Here is a 20,409-nt window from a genome sequence, read left to right on the forward strand (position 1 = left end):
CAATTATTTCTTGCAGTTGCTTACTATCTTGGAAGACTATTTATGGGAATGTGTTTTAATTTCTTCTGTAAGAACAGGTCTTCCCTTTGTTTAATTGCACACAAAGCGAGAAGAGCTGCCCACAGAACCGTGGCTCTGGGCAAGGACACGCAATTCCAGTGCTACCTCCTGCCCACTGGGCAGCTCAGCCTCAGCACAAAAACCAGCTGCAAGCTTTAACAGTTCAGCATCTACTGACAGAATGGTCCCTTCCCTCAGCCTGTGGCACTGCTAGAGGTGATACAACCAAACTACTCCAACTGGAATTCCTTTGATGGAGACAGCAGGGATTTTCAGCCAGGGGATTTTCTATATTAAGATCCGGATTTCCGCCCGCATCCCAACATTTTTTCATGTGGACTGCAATCTCCCTAGCCACCAAGAAAGGCCAAGAGAAAGAACTACATATTTTTAACTGAGATCATGTATATCTTTTGTGATACACTTCAAGGAGATGCACAGGAGCCTTTTAACTCCCTTTTAACAATAGTAATACATTATAAAAAGTCAAGGAAATCTTACCTTTCTTCCTCTACCTATGAGCAAGGACAAAAGAAGAAAAGAGTAGAAATTAGTGATTGTACTCTGAGAGACAGAATACAGTAAGAGTTGAGTGAAGGTGCTACAGCTAGAGCCATCCCTGATCCTGGATGCAGAGGGGATGGTGCATTGCCTACAGGGAGCTGGGGGAGTTTTCAGGGACACACATACTCTCTGGTTCAGGTCTGAGGAATCACAACACTGTGCAAAAACATACTCTGATTCTCAGCCTTTTTCCTCATTGTACAGAATAACAAAACAAACTTTGGGAAAGCAGAGCATCTTGTGGTGAATTGTCAGACACTGGCCTAATGACTGACAGGAAGTCAAGGGAAGCTTTATTACTTACTCCAACAATAACTGTTGATGGATCCACAACATATTACAGAGTATTTTTCATTAGACAGAGCTCATAGAAGGATTTTAGACCTTTTCTTTAGGTAGTACCTGTAGTGCAGGTATGCATGGGCATGCATTCAGGGCCATATAGCCATACTCAGGCCCACAAAAATCCTGCAGAAAAATATTTTATTAACACCTCAAATAATAGCAAGGAATTTGGGAATGTATCCATACTGTTTTTATATTTGTTGGGTGTAGCCTGCTGGTGTTGGCCCAATGCATCCCAAAACAGAGCAGGATGCACCATCTATTAGTGCTCACCACATCTTGCTGCACTGCTCAATTACACAAGTCCCTGCTTTGGTCTTTATCATTACTTTGTTCAATATTAAGCTGATCAACAGCAATTATATCTCCTGAAGAAATTAATTATTATACATTGAATGTAGCTCTAATAATTCAATATACAGTATTATTTAGCTTTAATTGCAAGGTAAAAAAAAAATTCTTTTAGGAAAATTGAGGGGGTATTCCTTTACCCGAGTCTCTCCAGGAAGAAGAACTGGACTGGAAAAGACATAATCTACAAGGTATATAACAGAAAAGATGCAAATAGGGAGTTCATAATACTTCACTCTTCTTTTATAACTCACAAAAAGGTCCGTGTTTTCACTTTGGGGAAACATTTTAGATTTACTGTTTACATTTATTAGAAGATTGCTGAATTGGGCATTTGAAAGAATGCACTTACTATATACAGTTATGTATTCAATATATACTTATCTTGGTATGTTTATTATATATATATATACTTATCTTTCACTATCAGATGAACCACAAAAAGAAGCCAGAATTCAACCTCCTCAAAATACCAAGACAGATTTCAGATCAATCTTTTAGCTGTAAAGGCATTTGGGCTTATATCAGCCTCATAGCCTAAAGCAAACTGTTTTGAGTCAGCTGTGGGGCAGCCCAAGAGGGATGATAACTGCCAAGTATCCACCATTTTCAGACTTAAACTTTCACCATAAAAATAGCATTAGCAACTCCAATATCACAAGCTTCCTAGTTCTTTGGGCTGTCTCTCCTTTCAAACTAGAAAAGGTTCTTACCAATGGTGGGGTCAAAGTCCCGTGACGTATGGGGACACACAGGACAGCACTCTCCTGGGGGCACCTGGGGATTCTCACACTCCAGCATATCTTGACACTGGATTTCATCGCAAAGAATAGCTCCATTGTCACAGACACAGATTTGGCATGGTGAGGGCTTCCAAATATCCCTGTTCAGGTACATCTGCCCATTCTGAGTGCAGGCTATTTCTTCACCATCTTCTCCTGGAACAGAGGAGAGCACATACAAGACATTGTCCAACTATGAAATTGAAGGAATGGGACTGGACAAGAAAAGAGCACACCTGGAGATGAGAACTAGCATCACATACACAGAGAAAATTGCACCAGCATAGCTGAAGCTGATGGTAAGGACTTTTAAGATATGTGTCTTTCTTATATTACCACCTTATTTCTTGGTCAGAAACAAGAAAAATAGTCACCAATTCCCCCACAGTATCAAAGGAACTTTGTCTCCTGAGTCTTTGGATGTCATTCTGCTCAGTGGGGTGTCACCTCCGCCCTGAGGAACTCCTGCCAACTCCCTGCTCTGTGTAAGAGCTGAGCACAGGGCATTGGAGAGGTCAGACCAGGGACACTTCTCTCTGGAACAGCACATGCTGCCTGCTCCCTGCTGGCTTACACAGCCAGATGGGACAGGGTTCAACAGACAGGGCAGCAGTTAGGAGAAAGAAAAAGAGACCATCACATTTACTGGGTGAGGTTTATTTATTGGTGTATGGAAATACCAACACAGAGAATCAAATCTGAACAGGAGAGCCAGCCTGCTGTCCAGAGGCACCAGCAGCACCCACTGCAGTGGTATTTGCAGCAGTGTTACCAGCTGAGTAACAAGAGGCTCCTCACATAATTTATGTCCAGTTTTTATAATCCAGCTGGTCATGGCCCAACATAATTAACCCAGCACACACATGATACTGTCATGGATATATCTTGACTACATACAAAATATCCCTCAGATATTTTAAGCACATATGAAAGACCATCTTTAGTCAGTATTTATACAGGACCTGTATGGACTGGCTTTTATGCATGCATCCTTTCTATGTTATTCACACAATCGCACTTACATTTGTCTTATTTTACCCATATGTAAGTCTTTGCCCTTGTTTTCTTCCTGCTTTGTAGCCAAACATCCTGGATATGTTTGGATTTTTTTTTTTTTTAGTCATGAGGTGAGTAAAACTCATTATCTTCCTCTAAAATTAAAATATGTCTGAGAAAGAGTACAAAAAACAAGTAAAGTAGAAGTTTTGCTTGTGTATCCAACATTTCACAGAATGCCCTAGCAGCAAGAAAATATTTTTTTCATTTTGTCCTAATGAATATTTCATCCTCTAAAGGAACAAGCAGCTGTAAAACCAAAGAATCATCCCCAGGCTGTCCCTAGACCATGTGTCACAACTTGCAAACCAAGAATCCTAGCGCCAGGAGAGTGTCTGAGTCACACACGGCAAAGCTGTCACTCACAGTCCCAAAATTATTCTCCTGACCCCCAATATGCTGCCGAGAAGACTCATCTTACGTGGGTGGGAGCTCCATCTGACTACAGAAATCCCTGCTACCAAAAATATCTTTGAAACTGGACAATCCAGTTAAAACCACTACTGAAAATTCCCAAACAGGTCTAATTTCTAATTGATACAAGACTGGGAGTAGGGTCAATTATATATACAGGACACATCCTCCTAATCAAAGATCATAACTATTGTTTGTTCAAGCAAACCTGTGACTAGTGTAAAAATTAACAGCTCTAAGCATAAAGACAATTTCATTGTTCTATACATTTCTGTCCTAATTTAAACCAGATGTAAACAGAAAATTACAAAGTAATAAATATGAGCAGATTTGGAATTTCAGCTTCGTGCCTCATCTCAAGCCCAGTTACTCCATGAATGTCAAAGCCTGAAGAAAGGGAGCAGATGTGCCATTAACTGTTGCCTGCCATCACTAACATCTTTCTAACACAAACTCAAATTGAAATTTTCACCAGGTCAGCTTCTCTTCAATCACTTACTCACAGCAACAGACAAAATGACTCGAAGAGGTGCTGCAGAAGCTTGGGAGGAAATGTTTTCAGTGTGAAGTAAAGACATCAACCAAGTGTGCTGTACAGTCCACTTATGACACTGTGAGAATCATTTTCCAAACTGCAGATCGTATTTTGGAAACCACTCTTCTCACTTCTCCCTTGTGAGCATGACATAATGCACTGTCTGACATATTTAGCCTTTTCCCCCCAGATGTCTGGCATATGGTCTATGTCTTCTTTAACATATCACCCACAGAACTCTTTGTGCTGTTCAAAAGAGCATCAGCTGCACAAATGAAATTTCTAAGTTATTGAGCCCAAAGTCAGCATTCTGTCATAACTTCAAATAAACCACATAGCAACTGCTTTGGCAAATCAGAGCTGAGCCAGATGGTGACTAGCTTCTGCCTGGGTCCTGCTCAGTGGCTGGGAAAGAGGCAGACAAAGGCAGGGGGGAAAGCACATACCAACTTCTGAAAGCTACTAAGAAGTCTGCTTCCCTATCAGATTGCAGATATAATGGTAATTAAAATAACCAAAACCAAAAACATACCACCCCTTAATATTGTCAGAAAACACAAAGGTACATCTTTTGATTACATTTGGTGCTCCTAGTTTTTCTTTCTGTTGTGACTGCATTACACTGAAAGAGTAACCTGGAAAGGGCAGCTGTTTCAAAGCCAACTCATTTCACAAGAACATTTTGGCATTCTATTCCCAGGCCTGAACTGCAGTCATGTTATCCAGCTACACCCAGAGAGGCAAAGGCAGCAAAGGAAATCATTCTACCATTTCCCCTCTGGCTTGGAAGTTTGCAGGTTTGTTTTAATCACAGAGACCAAGTTACAAACTCTTTATATATCACATGTTCTTTCTACCTCTACATTCATAACATAAGGTATTGAGCGGCTTGAGAAGCAGCTTCAGAAACTTTTAATGAGGCAAAAGATCTGCTAGGCCATTAACCAACTTCTTTTTTACCAACAAAAAAGTACAACTCTAAAAAAGCTGGTATTGGGCCTGACTAAAGAACTGACAGGATTCAAGCCCACCGAGTTTCAAAGCAGTCTGCAAATATAAAAGGCAAGGTAGGGGAAATACAACATTCATCCATGAGCTTACACAACAACATCCATGAGCTTCAGAAAGAGGATTACTTACTGTGCGAAGTACAGTAAGTAAAATGCAATTTATTTCTGTTATATATTGATGTGTTGGAGTTATGTTAAAGTTTTAAAGAAAAAATTTATCAGCAGGCAAAACATCAGTTACAGCTAATTTACTGGATCCTCAGACACAAAGACTACACAAGCAGCTTGGAAGTAATGGCACTAACATGCCCAGGCCCAGTTTGATGTCACCACTGAAGCTGTACTAATTACTGGGAAGGGAGGAAGGGGACAGAGGATCCAACATGTCATCCCAGCCGCTAGATGGCTGTCAGTGTCCATCAGTCATCATGAGCAAGTGTCAAAGTTCATGCACAGGTGTGTAAGGCCTCCTCTGCTTTAGGGTGCTTGTGCTGAGCTTGCTTTCATTTCAAGTACATCTCAAGGTTAATTCTCAAGCCAACAGCAGGACAGGGGTTTTAAAAGACAGCATATTAAATAACTTCAATTTTTCACCACATGATTTCAAAAGCAACACCTGGAAATTTACTTCTGCTTCAGTTGCTGTTTAAAGTTACTTGCTTCACATTATTGTGCTCATATTGCTTTCACTGATTCCTGGTTCACATCTTGCACATGGAAAAAGAAAAGTAAGGCTGGACAAAGTAAGGCAGAACAAATAGTAAGAAAGGGAAAATGACACCACAAATATGTGCACCATCAAAAGTAGAAGCTGTGAACCACGACTGCCTCAGCTGAGGTGATGGCAGGTATATGAAGGACAGGAATACATCTTTCAATGACCTACTTGAAGAAAATAAATGGCACAAGCACAGCCTGCATATATGAGTGCTTTCTGCAGACATGACAAGGGAAAGAAAAGGATTTGGCATCAAAGCAGCTCCCTTTCATCGCATTTTTACTAGTCCTACCAAATGTGCTAATTAAAAAAGTCTAGAAGCTGACAGACCTACAGTGGTAGAGAACACAGTCTAACAAAAGCAAAAAAGATGATGATTGGTAGTGAAAGCAGTCAGTTTTAGGTTTTCTTCTGCCAGGAGGGGCTTCTTGATGCATAGAGTAACCAAAGCTCAATTCTTTCGCATTGCTTAACACAAAAAGACTGGAACAGAAGGGGTACAGTTATTTAATAAAAAAGGGTTGGAAATAAAACAGCTTGCACAGGGGTCTTCTTATCCTCTCTTTGTCATCATCATGCTAGTTTGTGAAAAGCATAGGGAAATATAAGATTACACAGATACCGAGGTTCTAAAGTTTAAAAAGCTAGAAAATGAAAAGCTGAGTTTTGAGATATGAACTACAGAAGTTAATCCTGCTGACTCACAAAGCAGAGGTGCAGAAGCAAATCAAAGTGAAAGATGATATGTGCTAACAACCATTCTGCAGATGTACTCTTGTACATGCGCACAGACTGCCAAGACAGGGACAAGAGGAGCTTGGTATTAATAATGTTTGACTGTCAGCCTGCTGCAACAATAATATAGGGCTTGATCCAGATCCCATTAAATCAATGGGACAAACCCTCTCATTTACTCAAATAAGAATTAAATTTCCTGGTTTGTTTATATTTTGGTAATTTTTTTTTTTAGTGGCAATAAAGTGTTAACTTTTATAATAATTATAGATATAATTTTAATACTAATATATAGAATTATTGTGACTTGCAAATTATAATGCAAACAACAATTATTCTGAAAATCATAGTTTTTCAGGAGTGCTGATAAACATAAAATCTATTTTGCATTTGTTTCACAGGAACAATTCTTGTTACTAATGATTAAAAGAGAGAATTCATATAAGTAGAGTTACATACATGAGGATGAACCTGTAATACTTCACTAATGAAAGACTGAACTGATGCACAATTTTGCCCATTTTGTGCACATAAGCATTTAGGAAGAGAATGGAGTTCCAAGTTACTGTCCAATCTCCCTTGTAAAAAAGTGGGTAAGAACAAATCCATTGCATTATACTTATGGGAATGTATACAGGCACAAAGCTTAAAACACAAACCTGTAAGAAACCAGATTTCATCAGAACTTTTTCTTAAGCAAAGAGGTGGGGGAGGGTTAAGCCATCCTCCAGAGTTTCTGCTTAAAAAAAAATCCTAGGGGGTAATTTGCAAAGTTGACAATTAATAAGCCTTTTTAACAGCATTCTACAGAATAAAATATGTTGAATGCTTTAGAGTAAGTGAGTTTCAATTGAGGAGGTCAACTCTCTAGACAAGGAGCTACAAGTCTTCAGAAGTAGAAAAGTTCCAGGGTATTCTCTTAAATAAAGTAGATAATTTCAAAACATGTATTTTCAGATGGAAAATTACAGGCTCAACTGCTTTTCCTGTGGAGGCCACAAATGCCATTAAGTATGAATAAATACCATGAAGCATCGAGGTGCAAGTCAGCTCCCAAGAAGAGAATTATTTGTTGAAATTACTGTGACCATCCTTAAAGCCATACACTGCATCTGGCCAGCTGTTTCTGGCTGGCACTAAGGCAGAGGAGTTCACCCTCTGAGATTCACCAATCAAGAAAACCCAGCCTCCAAGCTCTAAACAACAGTCCAGAAGCAGAAAGCAACAGCAGAACAATATATCCTGACTTGAGAGAAGAAATAATCTCTCAAGTAAAGGACTCTCTTAGTGTGACCTGGTACCTGGGGTTTGTTTCTTGTTTCAGAAAATTGTGAATAAATAAATAAATAAACAAACAAATCTGTTTTCCACTCAGCATTGTAATTTCAATTTTGACTGAATGGGGGGAAAGAATAAAAAAAACTATGCTAAGGATACAGCTAAAAACCTCCAAATTAATTGTAAATCAATATCTGAAGTATGCAACTGCTTCTACATTTACTTGGACGGAATCAATACTACCCTACAATTGGTTTGGTGGCCCTATTTCCTCTTTTTCCCACAGGATCATGAATTTCTATCTACATCAGGGTAAACAGAAGTTTTGCTTGCCTTTTTATTCATAAGTTTCATTTCCAGCACAGAACAATCAAGAATAATGTTTTTATTCCAAGATCCAACACATGCTGAATACAAAAGGCAGAATATACTGGGATCCCTTCTAGTAAAAAGGCTTTCTCTCATTGGTCCCACAGCACTATTCAATGTTTATCATACTATTCAATTCCCTAAAAGCAAATCATGGTGTTGTATCTGCATCTTAACCTCACTGGTCCTGAGTGCTGAACAAGACTCAACCCTTGTATACATCCTAGACAAGGCAGAAAACTCTGCAGAAGCAACCTTGCTCGAAGTTTACTCACACTCATCCTTTCCTTTTGATTATCCCAGTCTTGGACATGTCCATTTCAAAAGCACTCAGTTAAACTAACTCATTAGAGTTATCCCAAGAACAAGGTTAGATATAAACATGTTTAACTTTCCTTTTCTCTGTTTTTACTTCAGTTCACAAGTAGGCTGGCTGGGCACATTGCTGGGTGCCTGCAGGAGGATAGGGTGAAGGAGAGAGTTGAATATGCCAGCAGTGCTTATACAAATACTCTCAGATGACTTCATTCAAGCCTGCAGCATGTATCAGTAAATAAAATTAATTCCCAATTTCCAAGGCTGCACAGAGACTGTTATGGGGAGGCATTCAGGGCATGCCTGAGAAAACACTATTGCAGATTTCAGCAGTTGGAGCCAATCAGTCAAAAGCTGAAGTCAGTAGCAGGGTCCCTGGTCTCTGCTGGAGCCCACACAGCAACAAATGCTCTGCTTGGACTTTGTCATGCAAGGTAGTTCAAGTCAGTTCAGCTACTGCTGACTCAGTGCAGAAAAAGCCTAAACAAAGTGCTTATCATGAGCAATTATTATGTTTTATTATGTCAAAAGAGGTTTGGGACAACAGAGATCATTCAGTTTTATAAGCAAAAAGTTGGAGCACATTCTTGACTAAGGGATGACATTTTTAAGAGGAATCACTTCATTTGCATGAAGACAAGCTGGTCCCAGAGAAACATCAGATTCTTTTGGTGGGAAACTCACAAAGAGAACACACAGCAAACACGTTTCAGGCAGTGGAGGCAGGGCTTGGGCTTGGCACTGCTGAACACACACAAGTTCAGCAATGCAGGCATTGTCTTTAAAGTTAAAACAAAACTAAACCTGTAATTAGCACATTTCCTAAAATATAAGTTGAAACCTTCTAAAAGCAAACATAACCCAACAGTGGAAATTCTGCCCAACTTGCTGCTACTGGAAATTAAAGCAAATGTGATCAACTCATAATGAACTGCACATATTTCTAAACTTAAGTCTAAAATTGTAAGATTACAGTAAAAATGAAATATTATTCTATGGTCTATTTTGGCTCCCTTTCTGTTCTGGAATCCATAAATGTTTGATCTTGGTCTTCCCAAAAGCCAGATTTGGACTGCTGTGAATTAGTAAAAATAATGCATTTTGGCTGTGAAGAAAATTCTCTCAGTTACTTCCTGTGTCATTATAAGTGAGACACAATTTTCATTCACAGCCAATTTGGAATCCTGTAGTAAATCTAGGGACAAATCACAAGAAACCATGCTGGCTGTCCAGTCAGTCAGAAACCTATGGCCCAAGGAACAAACCATGCAGGGTAAGGCCGCACTGTGTCAGCCAGGTTCCAAAATAACCATCTCTTGATGTTTCTAACACTGATCCCTGAGGAATGTCACAGTCTAGCCACCAGCTGGACTCAGAATTGCCAACCATTACTCTGTGAACTCAACAGTCCCACAAGGTCTTCACTCACCGTGTTATCCACCTGTTCAGTCCCATACTGAATACTTCCCAAATTTGTCTATGGATGCTACGGGAGATGGTGTCAAAAGCATTGCTGAGCCAAAAGTAAACAGCAGCTTCACTTGTGCACCAAGCCAGTCATCTCATAGAAGGCAATGAGATTTAACCAATTCAATGGGAAGGGGAAAATGCATTAAATACACAGCCCCTAGCTCTGTCTGCTCTTCTCTGTACCCATCTATTCCAAATCTTCAAACTTCCACTGCTCCAGTTTAATGTATGCTCTAATACTCAGCATCTAACTGGTGAAAGAGCAATGCACTGCAAAATAACTGGTTTGCCTTCCTTGTTTTGCTGAATTTAGCTCTTTTGAAGTCACAAAAAATGCATATGGATGTCTTTTCTTATTATATCTAAGAGACACACTTGCTGCTGCCCAAACACCCTCATTCTTTGAAGCCATACACATCAAAGTTCAATAGAAACCTATCATTACACATTGCTTATTCCACAAAGCTATTCTGCATTGCGGTTTGCAAAGTGGACTCCTGTAATCCCCTAAATGCATCCTTGCTGGCTAGTATCACCCTGTTTTTCAACTAAAAATAAAGATTTGTAATTAGCAAGAAAATTCAATTCCACAATCAAAAATCCTTGCATTCCAAGAGGCTCAGCATTTCAAATTGAAGTGAAAACTACCCAGTGTTTGGGTGGAGTAGGAAGGTATTGCTGGAAAGCTGTACTCATAATATGCTGGTTTTGCTGTACAGCAAAGCCATTCATTTGCTGAAATTCTGGGCCTCTAAGAAATTAAAAAAGAAGAATGGTAAGCAAAAAAACTGCAAAAATTTCAGGAACAAAGCCTCTTGTTTCTTTTCTGCCACCATTACCTTTACCACAGTTCAGACAGCTCAGTCAGCAACTTCTGGTTCCAAATTGACATGGAACAGACTTTGGCAGCCCTCAGGGCACCCTGGCTGCTTTCTGCACAGCATCAGGGAGGAAGGTTCTAAAGGAGCAGCCTAGTTTTCAAGTGTAATCCTGAAGATAATCACACACATGTACATGAGGAAGAGACAGAGGAGCAATAAGAAGTTTTCTCCTTTCACCATGTGAAAGGAACAATGTTAGTAAGTAACAAGTGAGTAGGGCTCAGCTTATTTCAATAAAGGTTTAGGATGAAAAAAATCCTTAAAACTGAATATAAAAAGCAAGACATTAGCATTGCTCAGGAATTCTTATACAATGTGGATTGTGGGTTTTTTGAATGGGGTTTTTTTTGGGTTTTTGTTGGAAAGCATTTCATTACTGAAATACCAAGGACGGTCATTCTATTAGCTACATAACTTGAAAACCTTTTCTTTCATTCTCAGGATGTTTGAAATCACCTATTTCAGTCAAAAAACCCACTGGGATTTGCTAGTGGGAACCTCATACCAATAAAAGTCTTGTAAAAAAATCCAAGTCAAGCTGCATAAAAATGTTTTCATTAACCTGACCCAATTCCATCTTTTTCAGCATTTCTGAGTCATGAGACTTTTTCAAGGTTGCCCCAACTCATCCAGGCTGGCAAGGGAAAACTCAGTTATTTAAGAGTAGCTTCCCCTCTAGCACAGGCTGGTGATTATACAATGCAACAAGGATGGCTTCAAGTCGACTCATATGTGCAGACCAACGTACTTTAAATCCCACTGGAAGAAGAACAGAGATAGGTCAGGTGAAGAAACTCCTCACTCCATTTTCAGAATGCTGCATAACTTCATTACATTTAGGAAGGAATTTTAAGCAAAACCCACTTTCTTATTTTGCCTTAATGCAACAGTGGAAAATGGCAACATTAACTTCGTGAGAAAAATGCTATGAAAGAAGAACTGCAGGTATCTTTGCCACCTGAAGACTCTGTGCACTGCTTGATGCACTGGAATAAAGTTATACATTTTTATTTCCATTTAATTTTTAACTTGTCTTTGGCATTATCCCAATTCTTGGTCCATGCAAATGTTTAAAAATAGAAAAAAAGAAAAGAAAAATGTCAGCAAAGAAGACATATTATTCACCCTGTCATTTAGATGCATAGCAGTGATAAATGGATACATACCAGCCATTACTTTGCTCTGCTGCAGGATTATGGTTTCTGGGACAGAGGAAATGAAAGGCTTTTCTGCAGGCTCTTCTGCTCCTAATCACTGGATATCATTCCATACTTCAGGGAGGAAGCATTATGAACTTTGTCAGGCAAATAATCCATACTAAAAAGTTTGGAATTAATTAAAATTCAAGTAGGGATGCCTAGTTTAAAACAAACCAGCCGTCATCACCTCCAGCTACTGTTTGCTTTGAACATAATCTACTTAGTATTTCCCTTACTTCCTCCTTTCAAAACTACTTCATTATTTTTCAGATCTTTTTAATTTTACCCTACTATTGTTTCTTTGATACGAGCCTTTAATAGCCCAAGGAGGTAGCATCCAAGTTATAATAACATTTTTTTCCAAATCAAAGACTCTGAATACTGACATCTTGTTGCACCACTTAACTCCCAAAGCAGAGCTAGGAGCTGAAATTAGGTTTGTGTAAATGAGTAAAACACAAAAGATAAAATAAAGCATTTCTAAAAAAGAATGGAAACCTATGTGTGGCTGAGAGAAGCATCCTTGTTTAAGGGATGTAACTCAAACATTAGGCTCAAGATCAATTCTAGGGAAAAATCCCTGGTATGTGGGCACTTCAGCATGACTATATCCTATTGCTGGTATCAAAACCTGGCCTTCGCTCAGTAACCAGTATGAACAATACGGGGAACCCTGACATAAAACTGGACTCTAACATCACCAAACTTTGGGCTCTGAAGTGGAAATCACCAGCTGGAAGCCAGGAATCCTGCACAGTACCTTTGATTCAGTTTAACAGTGAAAGTGTCTTAGTTTAGCTATCTCCAAACTTACATGATAGTAAATAAAACAAGTAAGTTGGTTTTTTTTCCTTAGAGAAAAGGTTTCAAAGAAATTGGCACAAACCCAACTGAAAAAAAGCTTTTTTTTTTAACTTAAGTCTTCAGTGCCATTAAATGATAAACCTTTGGGGACAGAGCCAGTGGCATCAAAAGACACTTATTAATGTCAGTGGGCTTTAATCCCATATAAATCATTTCTGTATTACATTTAGAGGCACTGAAATTTCATGATGCATCATGTCAACTCCTTATAAACACTTTTCACCATAGTTTGGGGGTTTTTTTCTCTCTAATGCAGTGGATCATTAGAAGTAATTATCTGTGGTACAAGAAATGCATCTCAAATTGCATCTTTCACACACATGTAAGACTGCAATGCAAACAACAAGAAACACTCCAATCACTTGTTTCAACCTTACAGTTCAGGACTTTCATAAATGAGATAGAGGTCCACTTTAGGGCCCTGTGGGCTCTATTTGAACAGGGAATAATTGCTGGCTTTGCATTAAAACAATGCAATGTGTCTGAAACAGCAGTTTGGCATAAAAACATAATGCAAGTCCATTGACCAAATCTCTGAAGTATTTTTTTTATCACTCCCTAGGGAAGCTCAATGTTTTGTTTGGTTCCAATAAACTCCAGCTTATCACAAGCTCACCAGAGTCTTTGAAGGTCTTATTTTTCCTCAAAAAGTACCCTCCTTTCCTATCTTTTTAGGTTCCTACATACTTTCATTTTTTGAACCACAAAACCCTTCCACTTCAGCTTTTCCATTCAAGCCCCAAATTCTTTGTTCGAAACCTTTTCCCTAAGGAAAAGCCAAATACTTGCTTTACTTCACCACCTCACACATCTGAGTGTTACAGCAAGAAGATACCTTAACATTACAATTCCCCATGCAAGAACTGCTTGACAAGACTTTTTAAGTATTGGTAATTCTGTAGCAAGAAGTATTTCACAACACCTTAAATACACAATCATTTGACTGTTTTTTACTGTGAATTCAGAAATATTAATCCAGTTCAGCAAAATACAGAACATGTTGGAATACACTCTAGGTAACAGTAAAGACCAATGCTTGTTATCATCAAAGGACAGAAGTGAGATCATTATCTTGGTTCTTCAAAGCCTGTAAGATATTTATATTCAAGTCCTTTAAGAAGTGACTTTATTGCCTGGGTCACTACTTGCATTTTTGTGTCAAGCAGGACCGGAACATCTCTGCAAATGAATGTGTTTTCTTCTACTTGGTACTGCAATTCAATTAATCAGTTAAAGATGTTATAATTCACACTTAACAGAGCTTTTGAACCAAATCTGATCTTTTAGCTCCTTCAGAACTTTACAGTCGCCAAGGGTACCACCAAAACTATAAATTTTTCTTGGCGAAAAGTGTTGGAAATATGATGTTGCATTCATAGCTGAGTTGAAGAGTCAGCTCTGAGAAATTTGTAGCTACCAGGAGATTGAGCCTTCTCCAGTTAATGCCAGCCAAAGATTTTGACTTTCACTCCCTTGATCCGGAACTGTTTTTCACACAGCTATCTACCTACTGGACAATTCCCAAAGGATTAGAAATAGCTGGCATCTATCAAAAAAAGTGCACCAGAGGTTCGTGACAATTTCCAGAACGCTGTCTCCTATTGGTAGATTTATTCACACTAGTGAAGAAATGCAATATTGCCAATGCCCCACCTCACTAACTTCTTCTCCCCTGGTGGTCTGGGCTAACGGCCCCATGCAGCTGCTGCCAACAGTCTTTTCTGTAAGCAAGGCTAAATATGTCATCACTATATTATTTTATATTATCACTAATCTGACCAGGTTGGCAAGCTTGGAATCAAATTCATTAAAGGGTTGTTATAATCAAACAAATTTTCTCAAATAAAATGCACTGCAGCATGGAAGAAGTGACAATTTCAGCCCACTAAAGACACACACCAGCGCTCAGGACAGAGGACTCTGAGGGAGGAGTGTCCCACAGTGGAGCTACAAGATATGAGAGAGACACAACTGATCTGCATGAACACCGAGGAAAGATCCAAGTGATGAGCCAGATTGTATCGTACGTGCAGTGAGCCCGAGTTCTGTATCTCATCCCAGGCAGAACTGCCTGACCCGTGTGCTTCACCCAGACCTCCCAAACACTCCATCAACAGCCAGTACTCCAAAACAGCTTTTCACCAGCCTGGAACTACAAAGTAACTCCTGCTCTAAAGCAGTGATCCCAAAGTCAACTGCTGACACACTAGCGAACATCTCCTAGGGAGGGAGCTTTCTGTCTGGCTCCTTTCAAAACTTCATGTGAGTTCAGGCTTTCAGTAATGTTGCAACAGTTACTAGATGCATGTAATAAAACAAATTGATACTCATAGACCACCCACAAGAAGCAGGCCTTCAGCACTGAATTCATAATACCACATGAATTAATACTTCTCTACTTCTATTCACATTTTATTCAATGTTTAAAGTAAAATCCTTCAAGGCCTAACCTGTGTTCTCCTAACATCTACCTGTTGTCATGAATCTTATTTTTACACATGATAAAACAATGGACAGAACTGCATCAAGTGAGTAAAAGAGAAAACCAGACAAATTCTCAAAGACTAAATATACATGATTTGTGTGAAGAGTCAGAGTTGGACTAAGTTGATGAATTAATGAGGTTAATGGATCAACATCCTCGCTGCCAGACTCTCCCACTGCTTACCACTGCCCTTCAGCACAGTCACCTGTGCATCAGTTTTTAAACAATAAATTGTAGCAATTTTAAAAGCCACAGACTATTATATATGTTTAAGTGTGGTCCTCTGTGTTATAGCCCTAAAGAACTACCAAAACAGATGAACTGGGAGAATATAAAAGGAATATGGCTTTTTGCCTCTGGCAATGAAATAAACATGCATAAATCAGTGTCAAAAGGGAAAACCATCCTTCATAAAGTTCATTCTTATCATGTCCATAACTGTACCCCTTTGTATTGAAGAGAGCAAAATATTTTTGTAGTGATAAGTTTGACAAGAAAAGATAATAACCACCTTATTGGAAACAGATGGTTCACACTGCTATGCTATAGATAAAGTTGTGTCAGCATTTCCATAAAAGGCCTCCCTGTTTCCAGCAGTTTCCAGCTGGCAGACAACATTTCTACCTCAACTAGCAAGATAAAAATCACAGGAGTAACCTGGAAAAACTGGGGGAAGAGTAATTCTTGAGCTAGCATTGGAAAAGAAAGAGGGGAGGTGTTTTTGGGGGCAGGCTGGGTGGTGATGGTGTCCCAGCAGATTCCTGACAGAAAGGAGGGGTTGTGTGCAGTCGTACCTCAGCTGGCTCCCACGGCTGCTCAGGCACTGCTGCAGTGACCTCACGGACACAGCACCCCAACCCTGGCATCCCTGTCCTGTCCAAGATGCACAAACACTGTGCCATCCATGCACAAAGATCCAGATACAATATACATTTTTAAGAACAGTCCTCAACCAAGGATAAGACCTGTTAGAAACCAAAAATAATACAGATAAGACAGCTATTTTGGTTAGTCCTAAAAAAAATCCCAGTAAAAATCTCTGTCTAATGGATGAGCCAGCACAGATTCCATTATTGCTGAAACAAACCCCAAGTTAAAAAATCACACTCAGATACATTTTGGGAAACATTAATTCAGCTTTGTCCTTCCCAAAAGCATTGACTTCTTTCATCCAGAACTGGTGATTACCTGGGATAATTTAATGTAATTTCACTAACATAATCTATTGAAAATCAATGATTTTGAAGACCTATGTGAAAAATAAATATAACTATATTCCTCTTACTGCATTCTAGATCCAGCCCAGAATTTCATGTTCTAGTTAAGATGCCCTTAATTTAACAATTATAAAAACGGATTTAACCTCATTAAATTTGGATCAGGCTCCCGTTTTGCATTTACAATTCACATTGACTCTCTATTCTGCTAGAAACTTTGGGGTATTTGAATTTCCTCCTATATTTGGATCACAAATCCTTTCTTAACAAGGCATTTGCTCACTGCTTGACAGGGGAATTTTTGACAGGGTTTATTTGCAGTTGGTGAGCTGTTTTGGTTTTCTTACTGCTGTAGAAGACAGTGAAAATTAATCATAAGCACTGTCAACATGACAGATTAAATTTGTATCAGATGCCATGAGCTATTGCAGTTACTGTCATATATATACAATAAAAATGTACAAAGTGCAACAAAGGTTGCACCCACCTAAAGCTAGATAATATATATTATATAGATTACATACATGGGGTTTTTACTGGAGAAATTCCCCCAAGAGGCACTGAAGACTGAAGACTGTTGTTTTTTGAGTTTGGCTGGGGTTTTTTTGGAAAGAATTTTGAGTGAATGACCAATTTATCTGAATATTGAGCTCTGTGACATTTCAGCAGGGGTGTAGCCTCCTCTGCAATTCTGAACCTCTAAGTGCAAACATAAGAAATTGATATAAATTTCTGTTTAGGTGCATGGAGAATCTTCCCTGTTGATGTACTGTAGGACAGACAAGGAGAAGCTTACTTTGAAGATAAGCACCCCACACTGTGCACACACGATAAACTGCTATATTACATTGAAATCACTCGGATTTGGTTGTAATATAATACTTACCAATTAGAAATAAAGTCATTTAAAATCATAATAGAGTAATTTGTTTGGTTTCTGATTTTTTTTTCCCTACTAGGAACAAATACCAGAATTCAGTCTGACTTAGTTCTTGAAATATATTATGCCAAAACATAGACTGTTCTGTTCGATTTTGGAAATTATTCCATCATATTTTAGAAGATACTTACTCAAGAGATCTGCATCAACAAGGGATGCAAAATATCCTTTCAGTGTACTAGAAGAACGAGTTATATAGTCCCAAGTTCCACATGTTTGGCCGTGCCATTTTAACAAACAGAAAGTTATAAATACATTGTGTTTGAAAGCTATCCTCACTCTGAGGCATTCCTTGGATATCAACACTTGAAGAATATAAACAGCCTTGTTGTTTCAGGGCCCCTTATACTCTTGATATGAAGCAGAGCAGTGCAGTTTACACTCCATACAGTCTATAAATCAAATACAACTTGCAAAAGAACATAGCTCACAGGCTGCTTGTTGTACTTCATAGAATCTTGGCAACAAATCAGAGAGGTGACTGCTGAGTGAGATACAGCTGTGGCATTAGTAAAGGACTAATCATAAATAAGTTTATTGTAAAAAATTACCTTGCATAGCTGCTGAGTATTTGGCCATTTAAACAGGCTAGAAGTCATAGTGTTCCTCAGGTTTTAATACAAAACTCAAAAATACCTGTACTTGATAGTTTCTATTCAATCAGCAAAATTTTATGTATTTATCAGCAAATATACAATCTCTAAATATAAAACAAGATATCATTTGCTAGTAATGGTTGCAAATGATCAAAGTAAAATTATCACATCATAAAAATAATTCATAGACAACAGCATTTATTTAGTCTATTATTTAACCTGCCAAATAAATTGAAAGCTTTGGTTTGGTATAGATCACCTCTGTACACTATCAGGTACATCTGCAGAAACCTCATTCTCCATAATGACTATACAGCACTTGGTAATTACATTTCAAGATCTGATTCAAACAATATTTCAATTTATATTGCTAATCTCTTACTTTCTTAACTGTTATGTTAGTAGGCCAGTCACTGCTCATTTTTAAAGAAATAATATTAGACATTCAATTACAGCTCAGCATACTGATTGTATTCTAAACATATTAAATTATTTCTCTAAAAAATAATTTCAATTCTGTATCATTTCTTAGCATTTTTTTTTATTATCCATAGTGTAATTTATTTGAGACTCGTGCCTCACTGCACTTGGTTTAGCAGCAGTTCCAGGACCCTTACAACTGCAAAAGAAGTTATTTGTACTACAGCTGATCTCTGAGGCCTTTCCACGGACCCAGGTAAATATCACTGAAGCCCATCCACTAAATCTCAGTGTAAGAGGCAGTGCAATCTCTCTTGTTTTAATTGGATCCATGATCCCTGTCCACAGTTAGGGAATAACAACATTGTATTCAGCCTGCAAAAAACCCCCAAACAATCCTAGGACAAGACTTCTAGTCAATGTGAATATTGATATAATGTAAAAATTTCAAACTAAGTAACAAAAATCACTGCTGAGCTTTAATGTTGAGGCCCTAAAGAATAATAAAGATTCTGTCCTTTTAGGAAATAATTGTGGATACCAGACAATAACCTTCAGTCTGCACCTCTGAGACTCCAAGACTTCCTTTCAACTGGTGGGAATATTCCCATCTCCACAAATAGGAAAATATTTTAGTTCAATGCCAAAGATGCCACCTCAGATATTAAAAGAGGGATGCAAATCTTCCTCACTAAATCACAATGGCCGGTGAGAATACATGGTCTGGGATCTGAAATCCAGGTAATGGGGATGTTAAAAAAAGCTACTCCTGAGCATTTTCATGATTAGCGATTTCTACAAATTTCTTAGCACATCAGGCAGCATGAGATACCCAACCTGAGCTTTATTTCCAGCACCTAGCACAGCAGCTCTAAGTGATAAATTCCATCTCCTGCTGAGTCAATTAGAGAGCAGCAGGAGGGTATTTAAGAACTGTGAAGGAGATTCTGCCTGTCTAGGCAGATGCAGTTTCTCCATGGCCATCTCCAAACGCACCTGCACTCTGCTTGTAAGGTGATCTCGAGCCTGGGGCAGTTCCAGCACAGATCCCAGAACAAGGCTGGAATGGCACTGAGCCAGCAGGATGCTGAGCCCCAGACTACAGCAAGCCAGCAGCTCCTCTAGGAACTTCTGGATGGCCATGCCAATGCAACAGTTTAGAGAGTCAGCATACTAAGCCTTTTGAAATAACTAGTCTTTAATTACTAAATCAGACTGATTACTTTTTTCCTTACTAGAGATGCTTGTTGCCACTTTGGTATGTAAAAGCCTTCATATGTGTAAACTGGTTATTTTCAACAAAACTGACATTTTTTAGATTGTCAGCATACACTCTGCAGGATGCCTTCATCTCAACAGCATGAGTCAATAAAACTGAAACACTGACACCTACTTTCATAAAATGCAGGAACCAAAATATTGACCTGTGGCTACAAAGACCCACTGGGAAAGTCAGATCTCATAAAACAGTCCAAAAGCAACTTGACAAGAATAAGAGGTAACTAATGACTTCTTCAATACCAAGCAAAGCATATTGTCCTCTGAAATGGATTCACCATTGCCCATGCTGTAATAACAGACAAGTCCATTTCCAAAACAAACCCTAAAATCTGCCTTAATTATCCTTCAAATGATTCTCTCATTCTTCATGAAGATCTGTTCAAGAAGCTTTAAAACTGAATCTTCTAACAAAGCATTTCTGAAAAGTAACTAGACTTAAACTAGTGTAAATTACCATAATTATGTTTAAGGTAAGATTAACTCAATTAACACCTTTGGACTTCCAGTCAATTATTGCAGATGTA

At 38.7% G+C, this 20,409-nt stretch overlaps 1 protein-coding gene across 4 annotated transcripts in view; it reads right to left on the reverse strand.

Moving 5' to 3' along the window:
• COL5A2 (collagen type V alpha 2 chain) overlaps positions 1 to 20,409 on the reverse strand; it is a 127,332-nt gene that overhangs the window by 43,481 nt on the left and 63,442 nt on the right. For 3 of the 4 annotated variants that reach the window (XM_086898424.1, XM_086898422.1, XM_086898421.1), the window contains one exon: positions 2,034 to 2,258. In XM_086898424.1, coding sequence (XP_086754550.1) covers positions 2,034 to 2,159 — 126 coding nt within the window. In that variant the 5' untranslated portion in view covers positions 2,160 to 2,258. Of the gene's footprint in view, positions 1 to 561; positions 576 to 2,033; positions 2,259 to 20,409 lie in introns of all 4 variants that reach the window. The other variant, XM_023930702.2, reaches the window with a different exon arrangement.

This window comes from Cyanistes caeruleus, chromosome 7, assembly GCF_971803275.1.
Source record: "Cyanistes caeruleus chromosome 7, bCyaCae1.hap1.1, whole genome shotgun sequence".
Classification (NCBI taxonomy): domain Eukaryota; kingdom Metazoa; phylum Chordata; class Aves; order Passeriformes; family Paridae; genus Cyanistes; species Cyanistes caeruleus.